The sequence below is a fragment of the Cryptomeria japonica genome, chromosome 9 (genome assembly GCF_030272615.1).
Source record: "Cryptomeria japonica chromosome 9, Sugi_1.0, whole genome shotgun sequence".
Classification (NCBI taxonomy): domain Eukaryota; kingdom Viridiplantae; phylum Streptophyta; class Pinopsida; order Cupressales; family Cupressaceae; genus Cryptomeria; species Cryptomeria japonica.
Genome location: NC_081413.1, coordinates 706,385,510 through 706,413,379, shown reverse-complemented (window position 1 = coordinate 706,413,379; position 27,870 = coordinate 706,385,510). Strand labels below are relative to the sequence as shown.

Genomic DNA, 27,870 nt, shown 5'->3' with positions numbered 1-27,870 from the left:
CTTTGTTTGAGTGGGAGATTATATAGAGAAGGTTTTATTCTTATTACACAAAGATATGGAAAAAGCATCAAAGATAGAGATGGATAAAATATTAGACACAAATTTTGAGTTGTTGAAGCTTGAAATGGAGGATGTGTTCATAGATAGAGATATATGGGTTGTAGTATCTAGATTGGAACCTATTGTTGTTGTGATTGTGGTACTTTATCTAACCTCTTAGACTTGAAGAACTATCCCCATCTTATTCTTATGTTTGCTTAGTTATTTTCTTTCTTTTTTATCTTAACCCATAAGATTAAGACACTTGACACAATCTTTTGAGCTTTGGGGCCTTTCCCTTGCTAATATATAAAGGTTATTTTCTTTCATTATATCACTATGCAATTGTTTTTTTAGGCAATACAATAACTTCCATTGTAACACCCTCCTTAGAATATTAATGTAGGAAACATTTCCACATGCCTTCCTTCATTTCATTTGCTATCAAAGCCTAATCACCTCAAGTTCTAGGTGTTGGATAGAGGATTTTTTGTAGTAATCTTCCTTTGAATGGGAGCTTATATAGAGAGGGTTTTATTCTTATTATACAAAGAGATGGAAAACACATCAAAGATAGAGATAAATAAAATATTAGACACAAATTTTGAGTTGTTGAAGCTCGAAATGGAGGATGTGTTCATAGATAGAGATATATGGGTTGTAGAATCTAGATCGGAACCTATTGTTGTTGTGATTGTGGTACTTTATCTAACCACTTAGGCTTAGGAACTATCCTAATCTTATTTGTAAGCTTGCTTAGTTTTTTTCTTAATTTTTTGTCTTAATCCATAAGATTAAGAAACTTGGCACAATATTGTGAACTTTAGGGTCTTTTCCATTGCTACTATAGAAAGGTTATTTTCTTTCATTATATCGCTATGCAATTGATTTTTTTGAGGCAATACAATAATTTCCATTGTAACACGCGATTATGGAAGGGTTTTTTACTTTTATTGGTAGAATACTATACTTTTGAATTCATTATTTGTCCAGAATTTTGAGAGTTTTTGTCTTACAAGATTATGGAAGGCCTCTTGGAGCAAAATGGACCTTAATGTTATGTCTAGAAACATGTCTAAAAACCCTAAGATACCTTGTCCAATTTTCAAATTAGAATATAAATATTTTTGGTCATTTTTGTTTGGGCTCTGAAACTCATGAAAAAAAATTGTGCAATTATATGGATCCATATAGACCTATATGGTTGTACAATGTTGTAACAACACTTATGTCAAATTTCAGCATCTCTACAAAATATGTTGGTGCTCTACAATGTTTTTTGACTTTTTTTTGCACTTTTTATTGAGTTTCTATGTTTTTTTGGCACTTTTTCGTGGTGACAAATTTCATGGATTTTTTTTCATATCTGTGTGTTTTACAATAATCGATGATGACTTTTTTTACTACTTTTAAATCTTTTTAACACCATTTAAATGCCAAACATTGGTGCTAGGGTTTTAGTGTTGGTTGTTCATGCCTAGGTTCTTATAGACAAGTAAATCATTCACTTACAAGGACTATATTTATTTAACTACCAAATCTCAACTCAAGTCTCTATTACTCTTAGAATTTGACTCCTTCCTTATTATAAGTCATTTAGGATTTTCAAAGACCTATGAGAGAGTGAAGTGAGGTTTCTTTCAAGATGACCTTAAGTAAGATGTTAAGGCATTTCTAGTAAAATATGGCACATGCTAACAAAATAAGGTGAATATTAGCCCACACAGGTAGTGGAGTTGGCTTGGGCCATGAGTTTTCTCCCCATTGGTTCTAGGTTTAACTCCAAGGCCTGAATTTCACCTGATGCGCCTAGCAGGCAAGTGGCTTGGTTCATCCCCATGGATTAGTCTTGCCTCAAGCTCGCCCCTTCCTAAACCCCAACTTGGTAGTAAGTAAGCCCAAGGTAAGGCAGGTTGGGTGTTGGGCTTGGGTCACGGGGATACCCTGTGGTTACCAAACAATAAAAAATAAAAAAGGTGAATATTATCAAATCCTTAGTATTTTGTAATCAATTCCTAGTCCAAATAAGGCTTGGATTGACATTTCTATGGATTTTATTATGGGGCTTTCAATATTAGGAGGTAAATATATTGTTTTGGTTATTGTTAATCACTTGACCAAATATGTCCATTTATATGCATTGTCTCACCTTTGTACTGTTGTTATGGTTGCTTAACACTTCTTGGATTTAAACCTCAAACTCAATGGGATGACCGCTCCATTGTTGGTGATCAAGATCTAATTTTTACTATTGTTTTCTAGCAATAATTGTTTAAGTTGTAAGGCATTAATTTGAACAAGAGTTTGACTTATCATCATCAAATTGATGGCCAAACAGAAACTGCCAACAAATTCCTTAAGACTCACTTGCCTTATTTTGTGTCTAATAAATAGGGACAATGAGCCAAGTGGTTATCTCCAAAATGATAATCCATGAGGCCCTCTTTGGTACTCCCCCATCTTACTTGGTTACTTACATTCTAGGCTCTCTTGAGGTTGTAGTAGTTGATAGTAGTTTGGCCAAATGTGAGGAAATTTCCCAACTCCTTAAGGCCAATGTGGTGTCGGCACTAAATTGCATGAAACACTAAGTAGATCAACATAGAACAAAGTAAACCCTTTTTTATTGGTGATTATGTATTTTATGTCTCCAACCATACAAGTGGGTGTTGCTATATAACAAGTGAGGTCATTTAAGTTGGATCCAAATTTTTATAACCCTTACTAAGACCTCCTCTAAGATCCACCTGGTTTTTCATGTCTTTTGCCTAAAAAAATGCTAGAGATTGTTACTTGAAATCTTAAAAAGGTACTAGTGTTGGACAAGGAGGGATCCATATTTTTAGAACCTAAGGCTATATTGGACAAATGCACCAAGCACCTTTACACTCATTCTATTGATAAGAATTAATCCAATTGAAGGGCTTGCAATATAAAGTGATAGATGAGAACCCACTAGCATTCTTTCTAAGCTTTCTCATCTTGAGCTTTGAGGAAAAAGTTTTTTGAGGGGAAGACAATGTTATGAATTCTATTTTGTAATGTAGTAGGTAATATTAGCTAGGTGGATATGGATAAATTGGCACATATAATAATGACAATAAGATAATCTAGAAGACGCATCTTATCCAACCCGAGAGATGTTTGTGGGCAAAGTGCCCTACTATCCAATAGATGCAAAAATAGAATAAAATCTTAAGGTTAGGTAACACCATGTAATATTCCTTATGAAAGAAGTTAATCCATGCAATATCTCCAAGAGATCTCAATACAATATCATACTCATCACATATTCTCACATAGATATTCAACTTCTTCATATAGACCTCTTTATAATAACATAATGAAGAGGTAAACCACTAAACCCATCTAGGCCTCCCAATTACATAATAATGCATGTGATTCATGAGTCATCCCACACTAAAATATTTATCCTACATGCATGGGATAGTATTAGTTGTCTTTAATAAAATTCTTTATATTGCAATCTCGCTTGGAAGGTACCTTGAGTATTTGTAATTGAGGTGTAAATTCTATTGAGAGGTCACCCCTCAAATTGACTAGGTGAATACAATAAAATCGTTATATTTCTCTCTATTCTACATCTTTTTGTGTTATTTTAATATAACTTTTCTCCCTAAACATATCTATGCAGAAAATGGGATTTTAAATATAAATGACTACCTTAATGATCATCAACAGCAATACCCTGTTACAGGCGTGTGTGCTGAGTTCAAATCTAGATGAAAAAAATGATCTATCAACAGCAATGCCCTGTTGCAGGCATCAGGTGTTAAAAAATAATCTATCAACAGCAAAGCCCTGTTGCGAGCATCAGGTGCTGAGTTCAAATCTCGATTTAAAAAAATGATCTATCAACAACAATGCCCTGTTGCAGGCATCAGATGCTGAGTTCAAATCTCTATTTAAAAAAAAAAACGATCTATCAATTTATAAAACGGGAGAACTAACAAGCACAACTGTAGTACTTGTAAAGGTAGTTAAGACTGGTTACTTGATTGAAAGGGAAAAAAAATTCAAATCGATTTTGAGATGATAAGTTAGTGATAGAAAATTGAAGTTGCATACCTCTCTGGACAAATGAGCACAGTAAAGTGCAGTTAAGGGGGTCTGCTCTGCAGATTTGATAACCACTGTGCATCCACAGGCTAAAGCAGGACTGATCTTAGAGAAAAACATGAGGAGAGGATAGTTCCAGGGTATAATCTGACCACACACTCCGATGGGTTCATGCAATGTATATCCCTGGTACTGCCCACTCATCTTCAATGTCAGACCATGAATTTTATCAGCATAGCCTGCAAAGTATAGAAAAGGTCATGCTTACAAGAACTATAACTTTGAACCCTAAATAACACCATAGAAGTACACTTGCTAATTAAGCAACTTTTCCTGTACCAGCATAGTATCGCATAATGTTAGCAGAGGTGGGCACATCCCCCATCTTAACCATATCCAAAGGTTTTCCACTATCCCATGTCTCCAATGCTGCAATTTCATCTAAATGTTGGAGAAGCAGATCTGCATATTTGTGCAGTATGCGGCCTCTTTCCTGTAATCAAAACAGCATCCCGGCTATTATTGACATTAATTTTTCAGTGTTTAGATTGAGATGTATATGCTTCGATTCAAACTGTGTATGATTTTTTGTTCAATGTTTGAGATCACACTTAATGGTCCAGCACCAGTAAGAAGAAAATGTGTAATAAGATTGCAAAAGTAGCTATAGATGCTGTCAAAAAGACACATCTACTTGAATGCAAAGTATGGGCTTGGGCTTAGACAATGGCGTCAGCCATAAACAGTCAGTTTGTTAGCTACAATGCACTGGTTATTAAACAGTGGTGCACTGTTAAAGATCTTCCAAAACAGGGAATGTGTGAGATGATTAGGCATGATTTTGATCATTCCCAATTTTGTTTGGCACAGGTAAACAAAGAGACCATCTACACAAGTTGTACAACAGAGGTTACAGGGATGTCCAGGAATGCATCCCCTTTTAGGGGAGATGCAGGGGATAAAGAATTGGGGTTTTACTATTTACAGATTGGAAGGGTCTTATCTAAGGGTAGAAGGTTTTACTTAGGAGAATTCCTTGCATTATACAAGCCTTGTTCAGAATTTGTTATCCATTTAGAGTGGCAATTATATAGCTGATTCTTGGTATAATTTATTCAGTCATGAACAATTAGAAATGTTGAAGGTTATTTAAAAAACAGATAGAATTGCAACAATTGATTTGACCAGACAGACTGTCCTATAGACTCGTGGATGTTAAAATCTTCGCATCCTTCTGTGGTCGAAACTCTAGAGACTACTTGGTAGTCCAGGCTAACAAGGGCAAGCCTTCTAAGCTTTCAGGGTCACCAGCTCAAAATAAAAAATAAAAATTACTATTGAACCCTAACAAAAAAAAATGAAAACCAAAAATCTTACCTGGCCTGACATGCGAGGCCATGGGCCATGATCAAAGGCAGCCCGGGCTGCTTTCACAGCCAAATCAACATCCTCACTGGTAGCTTCTGATACACTCGTTATAGTTTCCTCTGTTCTTGGATCAAAGGTCTCAAATGTTTTCCCTGCACATAAATTCATTACAAGACATTAATGGACGTTAAAAAGCTCATAATTGATCTACCCACCAAAGATAATTACCTGAAACTGAATCCACAAACTCTCCATTGATGAAGAGCTTTGTGTATTTCACTGTCACTGGAGCTTTAATGGGTCCTCCATCCTCCATCACCAGCTTCCAAGCCCATGTTTCTGAATCATCAGATATAGGGGACGCCATGAGCTAGTTTAGTTATTTCCTTCTCTATACAAACCGAAATCCCTAGCAGGCTTAGGAAAAGCTAAGCATAACATCTACTTTTATGCAAAAACAAACATATACATGACAGGCCGATGACTGGCCCATTGGCCAGCACCAAATATTCCACAGCTAAGAGGTGGAAACGCCCACTTCATATTTCAAATATCTTATTGGTATTTTCAAATGATTTCCAGTTTTATATTCTCAATATCTAACTCAACATTACCTAAAAGCAATTAAAAACTAAAGTTTGCTACATATTCCTTGACAAATCCTGTTGTCCTGCACATTCAAAACATTTCTCTTGCTTTTTGGCATGCTGTTGAATACAGATCAACATCGTTATCCCATAATTTTCGATCAATTTAAGGTAAAGGTAACATTCACTGCAATTATACCTAAGACGCCATATTTTAAGTCCCTTACAAGTTTGAGTTGATATGACATCAAAATAAGGATAGAGATGTGAATTAGATTGTGGATTTAGTTACTTAAAAAAGTAAGAGATAAGAGATAAGAGATGAGAGATGAGAGATAAGAGAAAGGAGAAAGGAGAAGAGCATAAAGTTAGATTTATTATCTTTTTTCATTCATCTTTTTATTAATTTTTGTTTTTTATTTCTTTTTTTTAAGGTAAGGTGATACTTACAGGTCTTAATTTCATTTATGTGAAGTTCTTAAATAATACATGAGATTTTAATCCAGAGCTAGGAACCATTGAGGTCACAAATGGGGGACCTCATCCTCATTTATCAATACTCTCAAACTCCTAAATAATACATGAGATCTTAATCCAGACTTGTGAACACCGATTAGGTCACAAATGGGGGACCTCATCCCCATTTATCAATGCTAAGACTCAAACCCGCGAGCACTTTGGATCAACGAATGCACAAACCTATGATCACAATGGTCCAATAGGGATTTGAACCTTGGTGGGCACAACACCACCACTTAACTAACACACTATGAGATGAACCCCTGACACACATTCATTACAAGTTAAGAGCCTAAATCTATTGTTTGAATGTTTGGATAGTAGCAAGAACTACAAGATGATTTGTTATGTTGACATAGGTCCTAAAGTGGTCATTTACAAATGTCAACCAAACTCATATATTGATGATCCTAACAACTATAAGCTACTACCACTACTAAAACTTTCATAAATCCTCAATTGACTCTCACAAATCCACTTAATGGACTTATAGATGAACGTTTATTGTTTATCACTTGACTTTGAAGTGTTTTTTTATAATACACATAGTAGAAGTTTAACATGCATTATGTTATTAGAAATGTATCATCTCAAGTTTGATATCTCATACTAAATAAACTATTAATTCATGTTTTATTTATTTACTTTTCACGTTTGTTAACCATGCATATCCACATGATTAAAAGCTATATATGATTACCCTAAATCTAATTCTTAAGACCATTTTTCTCCCATTCATTTCTCGTACCAATACTTTCCTACAACCTTACGCTCTGCATTCTCTTGTGACATGTATACTCTCCTCTATGCACACCCTTCTCCTTCAAGGCATTTAGAGTTTCCTCTACAAAAAGGCTATTTCAATGTGGTTAGTTGTAATTTAGTATTGCATGTGTGGGGAATTTTTCATGGTCACCATTAAAAAACATACCATCTTTTAAGTGACTACCTCCTTCAATGCAACTATATAAATTCAAGTAATGATTTCAATGTATAGTTCAACCCATATTAAACAGTAAACATCAAATGTTTGCTTGGTTCCCAAATTGACCTTCATTGTTGCTTTAAGAAACACATTTTGGAATGTTTAGTTATGTTCGTAATTTATTTGTATTGAGGGTTTTTTTTGTTGATAATTATTTGTTAATGTTTCTCTATTTAGCATTTATTTCTATCAAAGGTTTTCTTTGTATTGTCATATTATAATTATTTATGCTTCTAAACAATTTACATTTCTATTGAGTGTTTAATTTTATCAAAGGTTTAGGGTTTATATCTGATACAGAAGCATCCTTGGTCGATGAGCAATCTTGCATCAACCAAAAATATTTGTTTTTAGTTTTGTTCATGTTCAGTTCTGAGTTGCAACTTTTGTGTTTCTTTTAGCCTTCTTCGGTAGTTGTTTATTTTCCGTTGTGGATCATATTTTTGGCTTCCAAACTTGTTCTCGTTCCTTGTTTTAGATTTTCAGTTCATTTGGACCCTTTTTCGGCAAGTTGTCGCTTCTGGATTGCCTATTTCTTAGTACCAGGAACAGTTTGAGCTTAGCGGATAGTTGGAGATTTATTCTCTTGCAAAGCGTTTTCTTGGCTTGTGAATCTAATTGTCACCACACACAATGTTCTCGGGCCCTTGGCCGACCTTCCTTTGTGGTCCACTCTTCATTTTTGTCCTTGGCAGAGGAGATCTTCACACTCTAGGTCCGACCTATTTTACACGTTTCATTTTCCTATCTTGGAGAATGTAATATTTTATGGCTGACCCGAATGTGTTTCAGATGCTATATATATTGTTGTATGTGATTCTTTGAGGGAGAAGGAAGATATTTGATGACATCGTTTCATGATATGTAATAACACCACTTGGAGGTCTGGATGGCTTGTAATCTGGAATGTATCTGTAACTAAGCCAGTAAGCTTGTATATTTGCTCGCATGTTGTCGGCTAATTTATGATGATTCCATGTTAAAAATGATGTCTGATCTAGCATTTTCTCTATTCTGTGTTGGTGCTTATGTGGCATTACTCTTGCTACGTGATCTGGATTGTCTCCTTGAGGACCCTCTGGATCATGGTTGCATCAGATGGTATTAGAATTGGTTACGAACCTTGAGGCATTCCTTTGGGTGAACAGATTATCGATTTGAGGCAGGTTGCAAGTGTGTTCAATGGATTGCCGATTGTGAGGCAATTGGAACTTTGTAGTCAGACCACCGAGTTGAGGCAGTTGCACCAGATCAAAGGAGGAGATGTCGTCAAGAAGGATGAACCTAGAAGGGTATAGAAGATAATGGAGGATTTCATAAATGAGACAAGGAATGAGATCCGAAATGCACTGGCTGGTTTGTGGAGGAATTCAGATTCAGAGGATGAGTATTAAGAGGTAGGGGAAGAGCTAGAGGTCAAAAAGGTTGAAGGACTGGAAGACACGAAAGAAGATAGATTTCTTAGAGCAGTGACACAAGTGAGTAAAATTCATAAAGTTGAGGTTTCTAACTTTTTAGGTACATTGAATCCGAAAGATTTGATAGATTGGATTGGAGAATTGGAGGACTACTTTGAGTTTGAAGATATTAAAGATCCACAGAGGGTTAGGTTAGCACAAACTAAGTTGAAAGGGCATGCTCCTTTATGGTGGAAAGAGTTGCAAAGGGATCAAATGAAGAATGGTGAGATGAAAATCACTTGATCGAGGCAGATGGTTGCAAGATTGAAGGCTAAATTCATTCTGGGAGACTATGAGTTGGAATTGTTCAAGAAGTTGCAGAACTTGAAGCAGAAGGACATGAGTGTGAAAGAGTATACTGAGGAATTCTAGAAGATGATGATCAAATCTAGACATCGAGAGATGGATAGGGAGAAGGTGGCTAGATACATAAATGGACTTCGATTTAACATTCAGGATGAGATGAGTATGTTGAAGATTTCTATAGTTGAGGGGGCTTGCCAATATGCTATAAAGGCAGAAGATAAAGTGAAAAGAAGACAATAGAATAACCCTAAGGGAAGAGAGAGATATGTAGTGAATAAAGGACAGATGAGTGGCAATATGGAGAAGCAAAAAACTGAAGAAGAATCAAAATCTAAATGGAGTAAAGAACCGGATCAGAATGGAAATGGCAGTAGCAACAGGGATTCTTGGGTAAATGTTTCAAGTGTGGAGAAATTGGACATAGATCTTATGAGTGTTCTCAGGGAACTAGTAAGAAAGGAATGGCAAGGAATTTCATGGCACATGAGGACCAAGAAACTGGAGCTACATATGAGACTATGGTAGAACCGGAGCAAGGAGAATCCCTTATGTTTAGAGGAGTCTTGCAGAGTAGAGAGGAGACTGAACCTACATAAAGGAAGAATCTTTTTCAGACTGTATGCAAATCAAGAGGTAAGCATTGTATGGTTATTGTGGATAGTGGAAGTACTAATAATCTAGTATCTGAGGAGATGATAGAGAAGCTTGGTTTGAAGAGGCTTGAGCACCCTTGTCTTTATAAGGTGAGTTGGTTGAAAGACAATCACGCGGAAGAGGTGAGAGAGTAGTGTTGGGTGAATTTTAATATTGGACCTTACAAAGATGAAGTCTTGTGTGATTTCGTGTCTATGAGTGCTTGTCATGTTTTACTGGGTAGACCTTAATAGTTTGATAGAGGAGCTATCTATGATTGTAGAAGAAAAATGATCACTATTGAGAAGGATAGGCAGAAGTTTACTTTGGCTTCTTTGAAGAAGGAGAAGGAAGTGAAGAACTTGAGTCTCGTGAAGAGTTGTTGTGCTGAGAAGCATGATGTAGAGGGTGGCATGGACTTGAGAAGGACCTTGTGGATGGGTCTGATAGCAAGGTGGTATCAGATGGTAGTAAAGTTAGAGTTATAGTGGAAGATAAGATGACTTCCTATGGAAGAAATAAATCAAATTTTCAGAAGAAGGAAAGTGGTGGTAAGGGACAGTGTGCAGGTATGAAGCAAGGAAAGAGAGGAGAAGAGAAGCAGAAGTTGGAGAATCTAGTCAAGGTACAGGAAGAGGTAAGGAGAAATAAATTTGCAGACAAAGAAGACATTTGGATTATAAATGACCATGGGGTCTATATTTCGGATCCTTTTCGATGTTCATCAGCTTCCTCTCTGGAACATCTTTGTCTACCTAGGGTGTTTGATGCAGGAGCATCCCTGGTCGATGAGAAATCTTGCATCAACCAAAAATATTTGTTTTCAGTTTTGTTCCTGTTCAGTTCTGAGTTGCAGCTTTTGTGTTTCTTTTAGCATTCTTCGATGGTTGTTAATTTTTCATTATGGATTATATTTTTGGCTTCCAGACTTGTTCTCATTCCTTGTTCTAGATTTCCAGTTCATTTGGACCCTTTTTCGGCAAGTTGTTGTTTCTGGATTGTCTGTTTCTTGGTACCCAAAACAATTTGAGCTTAGCGGATAGTTGGAGATTTCTTCTCTTGCAGAGCATTTTGTTGGATTGTGGATCTAATTGGCACCACACATGATGTTCTCGGGCCCTTGATCAGCCTTCCTTTGTAGTCCGCACTTCATTTTTGTCCTGGTGGAGGAGATCTTCACACTTTGGGTCCGACCTATTTTACACATTTCATTTTTCTATCTTCAAGAATGTAATCTTTTGTGGCCGACCCAAATTTTGTTTCAGATGTTATATATATTGTTGTATGTGATTCTTTGTGGGAGAAGGAAGAGATATGATGATATTGATTCATGATCTGTAATTAGGACACCACTTGGAGGTCTGGATAGCTTGTAATCTGGAATGTATATGTAACTAGGCTTGTAAGATTATATGTTTGCCCGCATGTTGTCGGCTAATTTATGATGATTCCATGATATTGTGGATGTATAATCTAGCATTTTCTTTATTCTGTTTTGGTTCTTCCATGGCATTACTCTTGATATATGATTTGGATTATTCTCCTTGAGGACCCTCTGGATCATGGCTGCATCAATATCTATCAAGAGTTTTCTCTATGTTACCATATTTATATTGAGGTTTTTTTTTACATTTTTAACATGACGTGTCTATACAATTAATTCTTTTATATGTATATATGTCAAATGAAGGAAATGAGATCTCTATACTAATTATGCAATCCAAAAGATATCAAATCCTTCATGACATTAGAACACAAATATGCCTAGATATTGTCCTCAAGGAAGAGCTAGGTGTTGGGATCTATTTTTTTGTTGCAAAAGATTGAGATAGTGAAGTGTATGTAAATGAACTAGGCTAACAATGGAAAATGATTATATTTGACATAATACAACAAATACAACTTGAAGTACAAATATAGTAATGTAGATATAGAATGTAAACATGGAGAAGAAGTTGGCACTAAAATCTAAAGTTGATTGTGCTAGATAGAAGTGTAGACACTTAAAATTGGATAACACTTGCAGTGCCATACTTTAACATGTATGTGTTTCCTACTATTAGGTTTCGCACTTACTAACGTTTCTTCTATGTTACACATTTGATCTTTATCAGCTGTTAACATTGTGCCATTCTTCTACATTCTTTTCCTATTTGATCTCGTTTTCTCAAATTTGAATTAGGTCTTCTCAATGTCAATCTCAATTATCATTTCATGATCGTGATCAACTTTTAATGTTAACCGGACATCATTTTAACTCTAATCTATGTCAATTAGGGTTGTTTTTAACCATTTTCAAAATCAATCTTCTTTCAATCAATTATCAATCAATTTGGATCAATTTCAATCATTTTCAGTCATTATCAATCTTGATCGATTCGTCATTGATCCCTATCAATTATCAACCATCAATCATCATCTTCAATCTCTATCAATCTTGATTGATTCATCATTGATCATTTATCATTATCAATTATCATTTGTCATATCATCATCCTTGTTAATTTTAATCCGTTTATGATCGATTTCTATTCTCATCAATTTGATCAATTTCTTAGTCCTTATTAAACATTTCAATTAATCATGCCCATGTTTATCATTAATCATGTCAATCTTATCATGACATTGTTTGACCTAATTCGTTTTTCTCTCTTTCTACGTAGGGTTTTCATAATTCTTTAATTATTCATCCCTTATTAACATCTCTTTTCCTTTCATTTCATTTAATTTCCTAATTGACCTTGGTCATCTCATTTCACATCATTTGGACCCTAATTGTCTCATTTTATCTCATTTTGGTCCTATTTCACATAATCAATAAGTTTCAATCAATTTCAAGTATTATCAAATCATTTTCAATCATTTTCATTGAATTCTTATCAATCTTGATTGATGTAGGAGCATCCCCAATTCTTGACAGTCTTGCATCAACCAAAAACATTTCTTTTCAGTTTGTTTTCTATTTTGCAGTTTCAACATTTATTTCTACATTTTCTTGCTTTGGCTCACCGGATCTTGCGGAGCTGGATTTTACTTGTGAACATTATCATCTTTCTTATTCCTAAACTGTGGGACGTTTGGATCATTTTTTGACAAGTTATCACTTCCAGATTCCAAGACAGTCTTTCGAGTTAGAGCATCAGAACTGCTTGGACCTACTTTTCTATTGATGAATCTTGCGGATCCTTTCTATAGCTTGCAGATCCCTAGTTCATTGATTCCAATGTTCCTTGGCATGTGGCCAACCTTCCCTTTGATATGCACTTCATCCTTTAGATTTTCTGGAGGAATCTCTTTGGTAGAGGCCGACTTGTTGATTTTACACATTTGATCTTGTTCTTCGGCATTTGATCCCTTTTGGACCGACCGGATCTCCTTGGATCATATAAATCGTTGTAATTGAGCATTAGAATTCAATTAGAGATAATATAGAAGATATATCTTAAGATTTAGAGGTTTGGAGTGAGTGATTCTGTAATTTGAGCATGTATGTAGCAGGCCAGTGAGTCTAATCTTGTAACCTGGATGTTATTGATTATTCGTAATAAGTTTTCATGATCTAACTCATTCAGTTTTGCATTGCCTCCATCATATCCTCTTATTTCCATTGTGTTTACTCTTGTTGCCCGGTCCGAGTTGATCTCTTTGAGGTCCCTCCTAACCGGTGACTACACCAAGTGGTATCAAAGCGAGATTGCATTGTCCTGAAAGATTTTTTTGTAGGGTGGCGGATTGTGGATCTGACCTGCAACTACAGAGGACTGGCATGAATATGGCGCAAAGAGGAAATAGGAATGGTGGAGTGCATGGGAATGCAAACCCTATTGTGATGGAAATGTTGAGAGGAATTGAAGCCCGGTTAGAAGCCATTGAGACATCCCAAAGAAGAGGCCAACATATTGAAGATGTGAGCGAAGATGAAGAAGAAGAAACACCAGCAAAACAAGTAGCAAACCCACCAGCAATTGATCCGGATGAAGAGAGGTTCTTGAGGGTTTTGAGTAGGGCGAACACTAAACCACATTTTACCCCACCAGAGTATGATGGAAAGTTGGATTCAGATGAATTAATGGATTGGATCTCGGAAATGGAAAATTACTTTGATTTTGAGAACACCGCAGAAGAAAGAAAGGTGAAATATGCCTGTACTCAATTGAAAAGTCATGCATCTCTTTGGTGGGAACATTTGCAGGTCAATAGACAAATAAGAGGTAAAGAGAAGATCAAATCATGGGAGCAGATGGTTGCCAAGTTAAAATCAAAATTTATGCCTGTTGATTATCAAGTAAATCTGTTTTGGAAGTTGGAGAGCTTGAAGCAAAAAGAGTCTAGTGTGAAGGAGTATACCGAAGCATTCTACAAGTTGAATATCAGACCTGGACATATCGATGATGAGGTTGAACAAGTTGCGAGATCTTTGAATGGATTGTGGATGTCTATACAAGATGAATTCAATTTGATCAAGTTGTAGAGTATTGAAGAAGCTTACCAATATGCCTTGAAAGCGAAAGAGAAGTTGAACAAAAGACATGAGCATAGATAGAGAGGTAGAGGGAGGAGGTTTTCTGTAGGAAGATTTCAAGGAGGAAGAGGATATTCTAGAGGAAGAGGAACCTGTACAGATTAGAACAAGGACAAGGAAGTAAGCAAAGATGGTGATTCATACTGGAAGGATGATAGAAATTTCTACCGGAGAAGAGAACCTGATGGTTACCGGAATGAAAGTTTTGGAAAAGATGATAGAAGACAAGATAAGAGAGTGTTTAGAGAAAGTTTCTTTAAGTGTAGAGGAGAAGGACATCATGCCTTTGAATGTAAGTGTGTGTGTGTGTGAAAAATGGACTTGTATCTGTATCTGGAATACACAACACTTCAATTAAGTCATTAGATGCATGGTTAGTAAATCAATAATCAATGAACAATAAAACCATAACAAAGTGACCCATTGCCTTCTAGTAGATGCGAGTTTAGATTGCTCTCAGATTGCTAAGCTATCTAGTGACTAGACAACATCTAAACAAAGGATTTTTATCTATGTGAGCATGTATTTAAGCTAGATGAATGCAAGATTAATCTAACATGATTTAAGCAATAAATGAGCTAATTGATCTAAATATGTATGCAATATTCTCAATGAACCTAGAGCAAAAACAATCTAATAACAATATATTCTCCAGGATTTTTGAATGAGAGATGAGAGCTTGAATTTATAGAAAATTTAGAAAGAAACCAAAGACTGAGATCAAATGATGATGAGTGGTCAAGATTTTCCAAGAGGAAGCATAATCTAGGTGAATTGATGTGATTGGATTCTTTTCTTAGTTTTAAAGGAAATTGAACTAAAATTAAGATAAAATCAAGAAAAACTGATTTATTCTCTATTTCATTCAATTTTAATATTTAATTGTTTTAATTGCTTTCTTTGAGATTATCTATCAGTTTTAATTTGTTTTTTCAAGATTATCTCCAATTGATTTCTTTTCTCAAATTTTTAATTCTTTTTTGGTCCATTAATTCCTTTTTTGATTTATTTCCATTTTTGAAGATTTGTGCTCATTTGATTTATTTAATTAAATTCCTCTTTTTTGATGATTTAATGGCAAATTGATTTATTTAATTAAATATGCAAAAGATATTTAATTAAAATAAATAAGATAATTGTTTAAAATGATTTACTTGGAATGATCAATTAATTAAATAAATATTTAATTAATATTGATTGATTAATTTTGCCATGTGACATTTGATGATTTTAGAATTAATTATATGCTCAAGATTTATTTAATTGCCTTTGGTTAGGACCTTGGTGATGTTGTCGAGATTTGGGGCTCATGGTTTAGATGACCATTTTTAGGGTATTACATTTGCCCCTCTTTGAATTAATGTGCGAGCAGCGCGTTAGTTCAAAGAAAATTTGATGTCTAGGAGATACTAGTTCTGAACTTGATTGATCACGAACTAGATGAAAGCAAGGTGTTTAGCTTGATTCGAAGTGATGAAGCTAAATGAAGTCTGATTAAAGCAATATCATTCCCGAACTTGATTGAACTAGGAACGATAGAAAACAAAGATATCGAACTTGAACTTGATTGATCAAGAAGCGGATCTTACTGATCTAGAACTTGATTGAACTTAGATATAGCGAGTGATGATAAAAATCAATCTTGAACTTGATTGATCAAGATACGATGAAGATAAACTACTCAGCTTGATCAAGAAATGAATACTGAACACCTACTTAGATTTAGTGTGATTAAAGAAACTCTTTAAACCCTTGATTGAGTTTAAACGAATAATTAGCTTGATGAAAAGTGATGAAACTGATTAACGTTAAGAGATTGATTTAGACGAAGACAAATATCAGCTTGATATGAAGCGATGAAACTGATATGCCCCTAGCGATGAGGTCTTATTTGATTGATTTTCTTTAGTTGAAAAAGTTTTGTATTTTTTGACTTTCGATGAAGATTTGAAAATTTTCTCGACATTTGAAGATGTAAGCTCGTAAGGTCATGAGTATGACCCCTCGGGAGTGAAATCGAAAGATAGCAAGGGTTCATGATTATAGGCAATTTTGAGTGATGATAAGTTATTTTGAGCACAAATTGATTCAGAGGAATTTTTGAAAATTTAGTGAGAAATTAAGCGCAAAGTTGATTTGTAGAAATTAAGTTGAGATTCAGCGTTGATTAATAAGAAATTGAGCGCAATTAGAAGAGAGAATGAGATTTTGATGAAAAATGCTAAGTGGTCCAAATTTTGTGAAATTTCGATGAGAGAGTTGACATCGAATTTCGTTTTCGATCCCAAAAATGGACTCAGGACAGCTGATTTACAAGCTCTTGATTTGATTTCATCTTACTTGTGTTGATTGATTATGAGATGTTGTTCTATATGCTTTATTCTATATGTATGCATTTCTTTTCAGTATAGATGAATGAATGCAAATGGAATATGGATGTCTATTTTTCTTTCTTTTCATATGCAAATAAATGAATGTGAATGAGTAATGAGTAATGCAATTTTTTTCATTTTTCTATGCAATAAGATGAATTCAAATGAATGATAGTGAATGCATGAATCTATATAAGATGTTTATGTATGTAGCTAACATCTCAAAACACAAGTACTCGAAAAGAGAAATGATGAAAAAAGACCACTTAGTGAAGAAATGATGAAGCTTCAAACTCACATTCAAACAATAAAGAGATCATTGTTACCATACCCAAATAACTCTAAATTCAAAAAATGCAGGATGAAATGCAAAATGATATGCAAAATGCAACCTAAACCTAGTCACTGGATTTAAAAAGCTTAATTGTCATCATTGAGCATTTTACAATCATAGCAGGCAGAATAGAGTTCATTTCTTTGCATATGCAATATTAATTATCTTGTCCGCAATGACCCTTTTTTCGTTCATATCCTTGGACAAATTTTGCAGGGACCTGGATTGCATGATAAATAAATTCCCTCAAAACAAACAAAGAAATGGTATGGACCTCCCTATAGCATTCAAATAAGTGGAGTCGAGGTATGTGAGGCTATTCCACCTTGATGTGAAGGCTCTTATCACAGACACCCGGCTAATTTAGATGTTTCCAGATCATTGGGATCATTCCTTCAAGTAGAAAACAAAGAAGATATTATGCCCCCAATCCTTGCTCCTCTTAGTCAAGATAGACTTCCTCGAGTTACTCAGAGGGATAATAATCGAAAACCAATATAAAAGACAACACACAAAGAAATTTTTTATGCATAGCTCAAACTGTTTAGTGATTGTTTTTCATTATGTTGTTTTGCTTGTTAACTTAGTGATAAAACTCTTTCAGTAGTCAGGAGACAGGTAACTGACTCAGAGTGGATGACCAGGTTTCACTGACGTAAGGTTGACTTGGTTGATACTTCTTAGGACATGTAATGTGCTCTTGTTGATTACCTAAGACTAGGACATAGGACCAGTTTCAAGCCATGAGGGTTCCAATGAACCAGGATGTCACAAAAGTGACTGAAATATGTACAAGCGAAAGAAAAGATGCATGAAAGCGGGAATTCCAATGTTGCATTGATAGATGGAGCACTTGAGTACAAGAGGTGCCTATTTGCTAGGTTTTCACCTGTTTGGCAGAGATGCATATATATATATACCAAGGTGCTTGTTTACCAGGTTTTCAACATGGCATTTTCTCTATTTTTTTTTTGTTTTTTGTTTTGAAATTTCTTCAGGACTTTTTCTTATTTTTAGGATTTTTTTAGGACTTTTTCTGATTTTTAGGATTTCTTCAGGACTTTTTAGCTATATAGGCTACTGGAGCAGAGAAAATTTAAGTGAAAAATTTCTTCAGATGGATGGTGTTGATCGGTTCGCGGAGTTGTTCTCCTTCTGATGTTGAGAGTTGATAGGCACCAGAGCCAAAAGCTGCAGTAACGATATAGGGACCCAGCCAGTTGGGTTCAAACTTCCCTTTGTTGTCTTAAAACTGTTGATTTTTAGGATTTTCTCTCAGGACTAGGTCACCAACCTGAAATTCTCGATGTCAAACCTTCTTGTTATATCCTCTAGATATTCTCTTTTGATACACTATGAGATGATCAAACGCCACTTGCCGACGCTCATCCAAAAATTTGAGCTCTTGCAATCTAGATATTTTATAGTCTTCATAAATAACAAGACCTTGCAAGGAAACTCTTAGAGATGGTATTTCTACTTCAATAGGTAATATTGCTTCAGACCCATACACCAGAGAAAAAGGTGTAGCCCTAGTAGGTGTTTTGATACTTGTTCTATAAGCCCACAGTGTAGAATTGAGCTGCAGATGCCAATCCTTCCCGGATTTGTTCACTGTTCTGTGCAAGATAGTTAGTAGGTTTTTGTTAGATGCCTCTGCTTGTCCATTAGCTTGAGGGTAATATACTGAGGACCAGTGTTGTTTGATTTTAAACTTCTCACAGAGTTCGTCTAGATCTTTGTTCTTGAATTGTCCTCCATTATCAGTTATAATGGATGAAGGTATACCATACCTGCAGATGATATAATTAAGAATAAATAGAGCTACTTGTTTGTTGGTTGCCTTGATGAGCGAAACTGCTTCTACCCACTTAGTGAAGTACTCAGTGGTCGTGATAATAAATTTATGTCCGTTAGATGATGCAGAATATATTTGGCCAATTAGATCAAATGCCCACTGTTGGAAGGGCTAGTGTGTCACAAAGGGTATGAGATCCCTTGCTGGAGTGTGTATAGGGTGCCCATGTAGCTGACATTTTTCACAGGTTTTAGAAAATTTTATAGCTTCTTTCTCCATGTTTGGTCAGTAGTAGCCAACCCTTAGTAGTTTTTGTGCTAAAGTTAGACCATTCAAATGGGATCCACAAACACCTTCATGAACCTCGGATAATGCACGTTGGGACTCCTCAGTTTCTAGACATCTAAGCAAAGTATTATCTAAACCTCATCTAAATAGGTCGTAGCAATGATGAAATATCATGATGCATTTTGGATTAGGTTCCTTTTTTCATTTCAGGAAAGATTAGCAGGGACAACTTGGTCACACAAGTAAGAATAAATGTGGCTATAACTAGATGAGTCATGTCCAACAATAGAACATACCATCTGGGACTTGGGAGAATCATAGGCAGGGTAATGTAACTCTTCCACCAGGAATTCAAAGCGAAAATTAGACTCCTGTAGCTGTGGTATAGATGCCAAAGTGGCCATTGCATCCGCTGCTCTATTTGTTGTTCTGGGGATCTGCTGAAATGATACGAAGGTAAAGTATTTCTTGAGATCATCCACCATTCTCTTATAAGGTATCAATTTCTCATCTCTTGTCTAATATAGGTCATTGATTTGGTTGATAATGAGTTGAGAATCTCCATAGATGTGTAATTCAACAATCTTCCACTCGATGGCCAGCTTGATCCTGTTTACCAAAGCTTCATATTCCGCAATGTTGTTTGTTCAAGGGAAGAGAATCTTATAAGCTTTCGGAATTGAGTATTTTTGGGGAGTAATAAAATGTATCCCGACACCAAAACCATGTTGAGTGAAAGACCCATCAAAGAACATCTTCCATGATTGTTCAGTAAGGTGCATGACTGATTCATCTGGGAATTCTATATGCAGAGGTTGATTGTCTTCAAGTGGAGCATTAGCAAGTTTGTCAGCAATAACCTGTCCTTTGATGGCTTTACGTTCCACATATTCAATATCAAATTCCTTAAGAACCATGACCCATTTGGCCAGTCTTCTTGTAAGCATTGCTTTACTGAGAAGATATTTGAGTGGATCAATCTTAGCTACTAGCTTAATAGAGTGTGCCAACATATAGTGCCTTAATTTTTGTGATGAAAAGACCAATGCTAAGCATGTTTTCTCTATTATAGTGTAGTTCATTTCATATGACACCAATGTTCTGCTAATGTAATAGATAGCTCATTCCTTTTTATTGTCATCCTGTTGTGCCAGAAGTGCCCCCAGTGAAGTATCTGTAGCTGATATGTACAGGATCAGTGGTTTACCTTGAATAGGTGGCATTGATATGGGTGGATTAGAAAGATTTTCTTTGATTTGTTGTAAATGTCATTCACAATCTTTATCCCAGTTGTATTGAATCCCTTTCCTTAATACCTTTGTGAAGGGTTGAGCTTTGTCTGCTAGCTGAGATATAAAACACCTTATTGATTGAAGATGACCCTGTAAACTTCTCATTTGATTGATGTTCTTGGGCGGAGGCATTTCCATTATAGCTTGGACCTTTTTAGGGTCAACCTCAATTCCTTTTTTTGAAATTATGTAACCAAGCAATTTTCCTGATGTTACTCCAAATGCACACTTTTTAGGATTTAATCGAAGCTTGAATCTTTCCATTCTATCTAGTATGAGGCCTAGCTCTTGAATATGCGTAGATCTCTTCATTGTTTTTACAAAGGTGTCATCAACATAATCTTCCATGTTTTTATGCATCATATCGTGGAAGATGGTGGTTACTGCTCTTTGGTGAGTTGCTCCTGCATTCTTTAGACCAAATGGCATAACATTCCAGCAAAAGGTTCCCCATGCACATGTGAAAGCTATCTTTTCTTGATCTTCAGGTGCTATCTTGATCTGATTGTAACCAAAGAATCCATCCATTAATGAATACATCTCATATCCAACAGTCATATCTACTATCATGTTAATGTTGGGTGACGGAAAATCATCTTTTGGACATGCTTTGTTGAGATCCCTGAAGTCTATGCAAACTCTAATAGATTTGTCTGCCTTTGATATGGGTACTATATTTGATATCCATTCAGCATAGTCTATAGCTCTGATGAATCCAACTTTCAGCAATTTTTCTAGTTCAGCTTTGACTAGCAGTGCCACATGAGGATGCATCTTACGGAGTTTTTGCTTGACTGGTTTAACTCCTAGTGTAATAGAGAGATGATGCATGATGAGATTAGGATCTAGTCCTGGCATATCTGAGTATGTCCATGCAAAGTTGATCTTCTTTTCTAAAAAAAGGTTGCTGAAATCTTTTAACTCTTATGCTGATAGTGATTGAGCTAAATGAATGATGTGTGGTGTCTCTTGACTCCCAATGTTCACTGGCTGAGTTGGCTCGATCAATATGGAAGATCTCTCCTGGAAGTGACTTGGCAGTATATCAAGTATCTCACCTTCAGGCGCCTCAGAGAGGTTTTCACCTTTAGGTACGTCCTTTACTTTCTCTTTTTTAGATTATGACACCGTCACAATGTGGTTTTTGCCATCAGATCTTTTATTTTTATTTGTCTTGTTTTTGCGACTAAGATACTTGATGTCCGCTTCAGTCATGTTTTCATTTTGTTCGCTGGTGGAAGAGTACATGGGTTAAAATGTATTGAGATAATAGGCTAACGTATAGTCATTGGCAAAAGTAGGTACATTCAAGGGTTGGTCATAAAGAGTACAATAAATCAGTTCTAGATGCATTAAGGATAAAGTTGGAATAGGCTCAAGGGAGTTCATGGTACTATCATCATGGCTTTGGACCGACCAATCGAGTTTCAGAAGACTACCTTGTGTATGTGTCTTGAGATCAGGAAGAGTTACAACACGATTATCAAAATTCTTGTTAGTATTTATTGGACCTAATCCAACCGACCTACTTCTAGCGTCGTCACCTACTTCAGACTAGACTACATACCGTGATGTGATAGTAGACAATATCTCATCATTCATGACAGAGTAGTCATAATATGTTGTTGAATAGTTGTTATTATAAATAGAGCTCCTGTCTGAGTCATCAGAGTCATAGGATGAAGTTGTTGACCCATCTTCAACACCCACGGTGTGCGCCATAAATGTGTGTGTGAAAAATGGACTTGTATCTGTATCTAGAATACACAACACTTCAATTAAGTCATTAGATGCATGGTTAGTAAATCAATAATTAATGAACAATAAAACCATAACAAAGTGACCCATTGCCTTCTAGTAGATGTGAGTTTAGATTGCTCTCAGATTGCTAAGCTATCCAGTGACTAGACAACACCTAAACGAAGGATTTTTATCTATATGAGCATGGATTTAAGCTAGATGAATGCAAGATTAATCTATTATGATTTAAGCAATAAATGAGCTAATTGATCTAAATATGTATGCAATATTCTCAATGAACCTAGAGCAAATAACAATACATTCTCCAAGATTTTTGAATGAGAGATGAGAGCCTGAATTTATAGAAAATTCAGAAAGAAACCAAAGGCTGAGATCAAATGATGATGAGCGGTCAAGATTTTCCAAGAGGAAGCACAATCTAGGTGAATTGATGTGATTGGATGCTTTTCTCAATTTTAAAGGAAATTGAACTAAAATTAAGATAAAATCAAGAAAAACTGATTTATCGTCTATTTCATTCAATTTTAATATCTAATTGTTTTAATTGCTTTCTTTGAGATTATCTATCAGTTTTGATTTGTTTTTTCAAGATTATCTCCAATTGATTTCTTTTCTCAAATTTTTAATTCTTTTTTGGTCCATTAATTCCTTTTTTGATTTATTTCCATTTTTGAAGATTTATGCTCATTTGATTTATTTAATTAAATATGCAAAAGATATTAATTAAAATAAATAAGATAATTGTTTAAAATGATTTACTTGGAACGATCAATTAATTAAATAAATATTTAATTAATATTGATTGATTAATTTTGCCATGTGATATTTGATGATTTTAGAATTAATTATGTGCTCAAGATTTATTTAATTGCCTTTGGTTAGGACCTTGGTGACGTTGTCGAGATTTGGGGCTCATGGTTTAGATGACAATTTTTAGGGTATTACAGTAAGAAGACAGAGAACACAGGAAGAACAACTTTGGTAGAAGAAAGCCCCACCAGATCAGATAACAAACCAGAAGATGGAGAACTGTTGATGATGAGGAGAGCTTTGTGTCATACCAGAGAGGATGAAGAGCCCTTGCAGAGGAGAAATTTGTTGAAGACTAGATGTAAGTTATCTGATAAGCATTGTAAAGTAGTTATTGATAGTGGTAGTTCAGATAATCTTGTTTCAGAAGAAATGGTGAATACACTGAAGTTGGAAAGATTGAAACACCTTAAGCCTTATCAGATAGCATGGATTTAGGATAATCATAAGTTGTTAGTAAGTGAGAAATTCTTGGTGAAATTAAAAATTGGGAATTATCATGATGAAGTTTTGTGTGATATTATGCCTATGGATATTTGTCATATTTTGTTGGGTAGACCTTAGCAGTTTGATAGACATGCAATACATGATGGGAGAAAGAACATATACACTATTGTGGTGAACAAGATGAAACAAACCTTATTACCCTTGGAGGATCCTTTGAAGAGTGAAGTCTGTACGAATGATAGAATCTATTTGGTGGACAAAAGTAAATTCCTAGATGGAATGAGACATGAGAATGCGTGTTTTGGCTTAGTCCCTAAGAAGACTGAGAACCTAGAACATGAAGAAGAACAACCATAGGAGATAAAGGAGTTGTTGAAACAATACAGAGACATCATTTCAGATAATGTGCCTGATGGATTACCACCTATAAGGAGTACGAGTCATTGCATGGACCTGATTCCTAGAGCTAGTTTGCCTAACAAAGCAGCACACCGGATGACACCGACAGAAAATGAAGAATTGAATAGACAAGTGCAAGAATTGTTTAAGAAAGGTTTGATCAGAGAAAGCTTGAGTCCTTGTGCAATACCAACAGTGTTAGAACCTAAGAAGAATGGAGAATGGAGGACATGTACCGATTTGAGAGCAATAAACAAGATCATAGTGAAGTACTGGTTTCCTTTACCTAGGATGGATGACATAATGGACTGCTTAAGTGGAGCCAAATACTACACAAAGATAGATTTGAAGAGTAGATATCATTAGACCAGAATCAGAGAAGGAGATGAGTGAAAGACAACATTCAAGACAAATGAGGGATTGTATGAATGGTTGGTGATAGCTTTTGGATTAACTAATACACCAAGTACTTTCATAAGGTTGATGAATGAGGTATTGAAGAAATTATTGGGTAAGTTTGTTATTATATATTTGGATGACATTCAAATTTTCGGTAAGACAAAAGAGGAGCATTTGTTGCATTTAAGACAATTTTTGTAGAGGTTGAGAGAGGAGAAGTTGTTGATAAACCTTAAGTGCAGTTTCATGAAAGAAGAGTTAATCTATATGGGATTTGTGATATCTATGGATGGATTGAAGATGGACCCTGAGAAGGTAAGAGAAATTATTGAGTGGCCTACACTAGAAAGCATTGGAGGGGTAAGATCATTTCATGGATTGGCTAGTTTCTACCGGAAGCTTATCAAAAATTTTAGTTCAGTTTGTAGCCCTATGACTAAGACAATAAGAGGAGATAGGAAAGAACTCAAGTGGACAATTAGAGAAAATAAAATTTTTGAATTGTTGAAGCAGAAAGTAACTGAGAAGCTTGTGTTAGCTTTACCAAATTTCAACAAAGTATTTCAAGTAGATCATGATGCAAGTGGGAATAAAATTGGAGTAGTATTGAGTCAGGAACGAAGAGCAGTAGATTATTTTAGTGAAAAGTTGAATGATGCCAAGAGGAGATATCCAGTGTATGATCAAGAATTTAATGCCATAGTTCAAGCCTTGAAGAAGTGGTGACATTACCTGTTTCCTAAGGAGTTTGTGTTGTATACTGACCATCAAGCCTTGAAGTATTTAAATAGTTAGAGTAAGTTAAATCAGAGATATATGAGATGGGTAGATTTTTTGTAGAGTTACACCTTTGTGTTGAAGCATAGGAGTGGGAAGTCAAACAAAGTAGTGGATGCATTGAGTAGAAGAAGAAATTTGCTGACAAAGATGAGAGTGGCATTATTAGGATTTGAGGAGTTGAAGACCTTATATGATGATGACCCAGATTTTGCAGAGCCTTGGAAAGCATGCAGAGAACCAGTTATGGTAGATAGAAGTCAGTGGTTGGATTATTTAATTTAGGATGGGATGTTATTCATAGGAGTTTAGTTATGTATACCTAAGAGTTCTATGAGTGAGAATCTGATAAAGGAGAAGCATAGTGGAGGATTAGTTGGACACTTTGGTGTTGACAAAATAGTAGCATTGGTGAGTGAACATTACTTTTGGCCCCAAATTCATAAGGATGTTAGGAAATTTGTGCAGAGTTGTAGAGTTTGTAAAGTTGCAAAAGGTAGTAGTTAGAATGTGGGTTTATATAAGTCTTTGATAGTACCAGAGAGACCTTGGGAGGACATAAGCATGTATTTCATACCTGGATTGCCTAAGACACAAAGAGGAAATGATTCTATATTTGTGGTGGTGGATAGATTCTCGAAGATGGCTCATTTCATACCTTGTAAGAAAACATCAGATGTAGTACATATAGCTAACTTATTCTTCATGGAGGTAGTGAGATTGCATGGATTACCTAAGAGTATAATTTTAGATAGAGACACTAAGTTTGTTGGTTACTTTTGGAGAAAAAATTGGAAGAAGATGAAGACAGATTTGAAATTCAGTTCTAATTTTCACCCACATACTGATGGACAAACAAAAGTAGTAAGCATGAGCTTGGGAAATTTGTTGAGATGCTTAGTTGGAGAGAAAACTGGAAGTTGGGATTTGATTCTTGTGCAAGTAGAGTTTGCCTACAATAATTCAGGGAATAGTGATGAATACTAAGAGGGGGGGGGGGTGAATTAGTATACCCAGTAACTTAAACAAACACTTAAGCAATTAAACTGCAAACCGATGTAGCAAGTTAAACAATAAACTGATTAGAACATAAATAAGCCAAATAGCAAATAAAGTATTCACCCATAGAAGTGCAATCACCATAACACAAGATGTTTTGATGTGGAAACCCAAATGGAAAAAACCATGGTGAGTAAAACTCACAAGTCAACTATCTGCAGAATAGTAACCAGGCCGGTTAAGGTCTTACAATATTCTTCACCAGAACAGATCCTGTTAGGAATCCAGATCTCTATTAGGAGATAAGTCATGTTAGAGGCTACCCTGTTAAAGGATTTCAGATTCACAACTGTGAACCACCTTGTTAGAGGATTTACAATAGGCTTGGTCGGGCCTACCCGATTAAGGGTTTCAGACTTGTCAAAGATATTAGTAATCAATAAGTGAATGATTTAGATAGTAGCACAGAATGCTTGATTAGATCCTTGACAACTCCTTGTTAATGCATTCAAGCATTACTTCATTCTTCTATGTTTTGCACTCTCAATCTTAGTCACGAGATACCTTATCTCAATCAGACCTAATCTTCTCTCAAAAACTTCACACACATCAACTTCTCTTCTATATTGAAAACCCTAGACATGATGTCCTTATATAGGAACTTGATTTCATGTTAGTCCAATAAGATTAGACTACAATTTCCTAGGTACAGTGCATCTAGACACATTTGGTAACATGACACAAAAACACCGCCATAGTGTCGGTGGATGATAACTCATCACACATTACATGTATATGGGTTAACTAAATATACCGATCACTGGTTAACAAGTAAAGACTAGAAAACTGGAACATAGTGTTCCGATCAAAAGATTAACCGTTGCTCAGGGTCTTTGTTCAACATGAGATCTTCATACCACTTGGGGTCTTCAGTCATACTAAGACCGATAAGCATTTTCTGCACAACACCGATAGTCTTCAACAAGTAAAGACTATACATACAATATCGGTTATAATAGCTACTGGTTGAGAATAATTCATACATCAAATAAGTGTGTCCATCAATGACAATCACAACTTAAACATCATCAAAATACCAAAAATCTCCCCCTTTGGCATTGATGGCAACACTTAGGAAAAATTTTGACATCCAAGTGCTTTTGCAAAACAAAAATAAATGCCATGAGCAAAATTACTCCCCCTAAGCATATATACTACTCCCTTTGCAAAAATTACAAGTATGTGCAGGAATTTGTAATACTCGCCAAAATTTTAAGATACACTACTCCCCCTTTGCGAACAATGATAAATTAGTGCAAAATATTGTCATTTTGCATAATATAAAAACAAAGTACGTGTTCATGACAATAAAGAGTAAAACTTCTCAAAAAGAGATTTAACGTTTTGCATGAAATTCTTCATGTCTGAAGACCACGACTCAAGAAGCGAGGTAGCAATTTCACTCTCAGTCTTCATCTAGAAGGCTAATTCTTCCATCGCATCTATGGTGCTCAATTCCTATGTCACAGTGATAGCCTCTAAGTTCAAGAAGCACTTTTGAAGAACCTGCAATTTTGGCAATAGGAGCAACTGAAGCTCCTGCAGATCTCGAGTCTGATTGTAGATCTCTGAGTCAAGCTTTACAATTTGATGCTAATAATGATGAATAGTGTGCCCATAGGCTGTGAACAGATC

The 27,870-nt window shown here is 35.5% G+C and overlaps 1 protein-coding gene across 2 annotated transcripts in view; it reads right to left on the bottom strand.

Annotated features, from left to right (window-relative positions):
- Positions 1 to 6,205, bottom strand: part of LOC131073912 (aldehyde dehydrogenase 1) — a 92,125-nt gene extending 85,920 nt beyond the window's left edge. For both annotated transcript variants that reach the window (XM_058010419.2, XM_058010420.2), the window contains exons 1-4: positions 5,716 to 6,205; positions 5,497 to 5,639; positions 4,459 to 4,612; positions 4,129 to 4,358 (exon numbers count right to left, since the gene is read on the bottom strand). In XM_058010419.2, coding sequence (XP_057866402.2) covers positions 4,129 to 4,358; positions 4,459 to 4,612; positions 5,497 to 5,639; positions 5,716 to 5,854 — 666 coding nt within the window. In that variant the 5' untranslated portion in view covers positions 5,855 to 6,205. The remainder of the gene's footprint in view (positions 1 to 4,128; positions 4,359 to 4,458; positions 4,613 to 5,496; positions 5,640 to 5,715) is intronic.
- Positions 6,206 to 27,870: the final 21,665 nt, after the last annotated feature.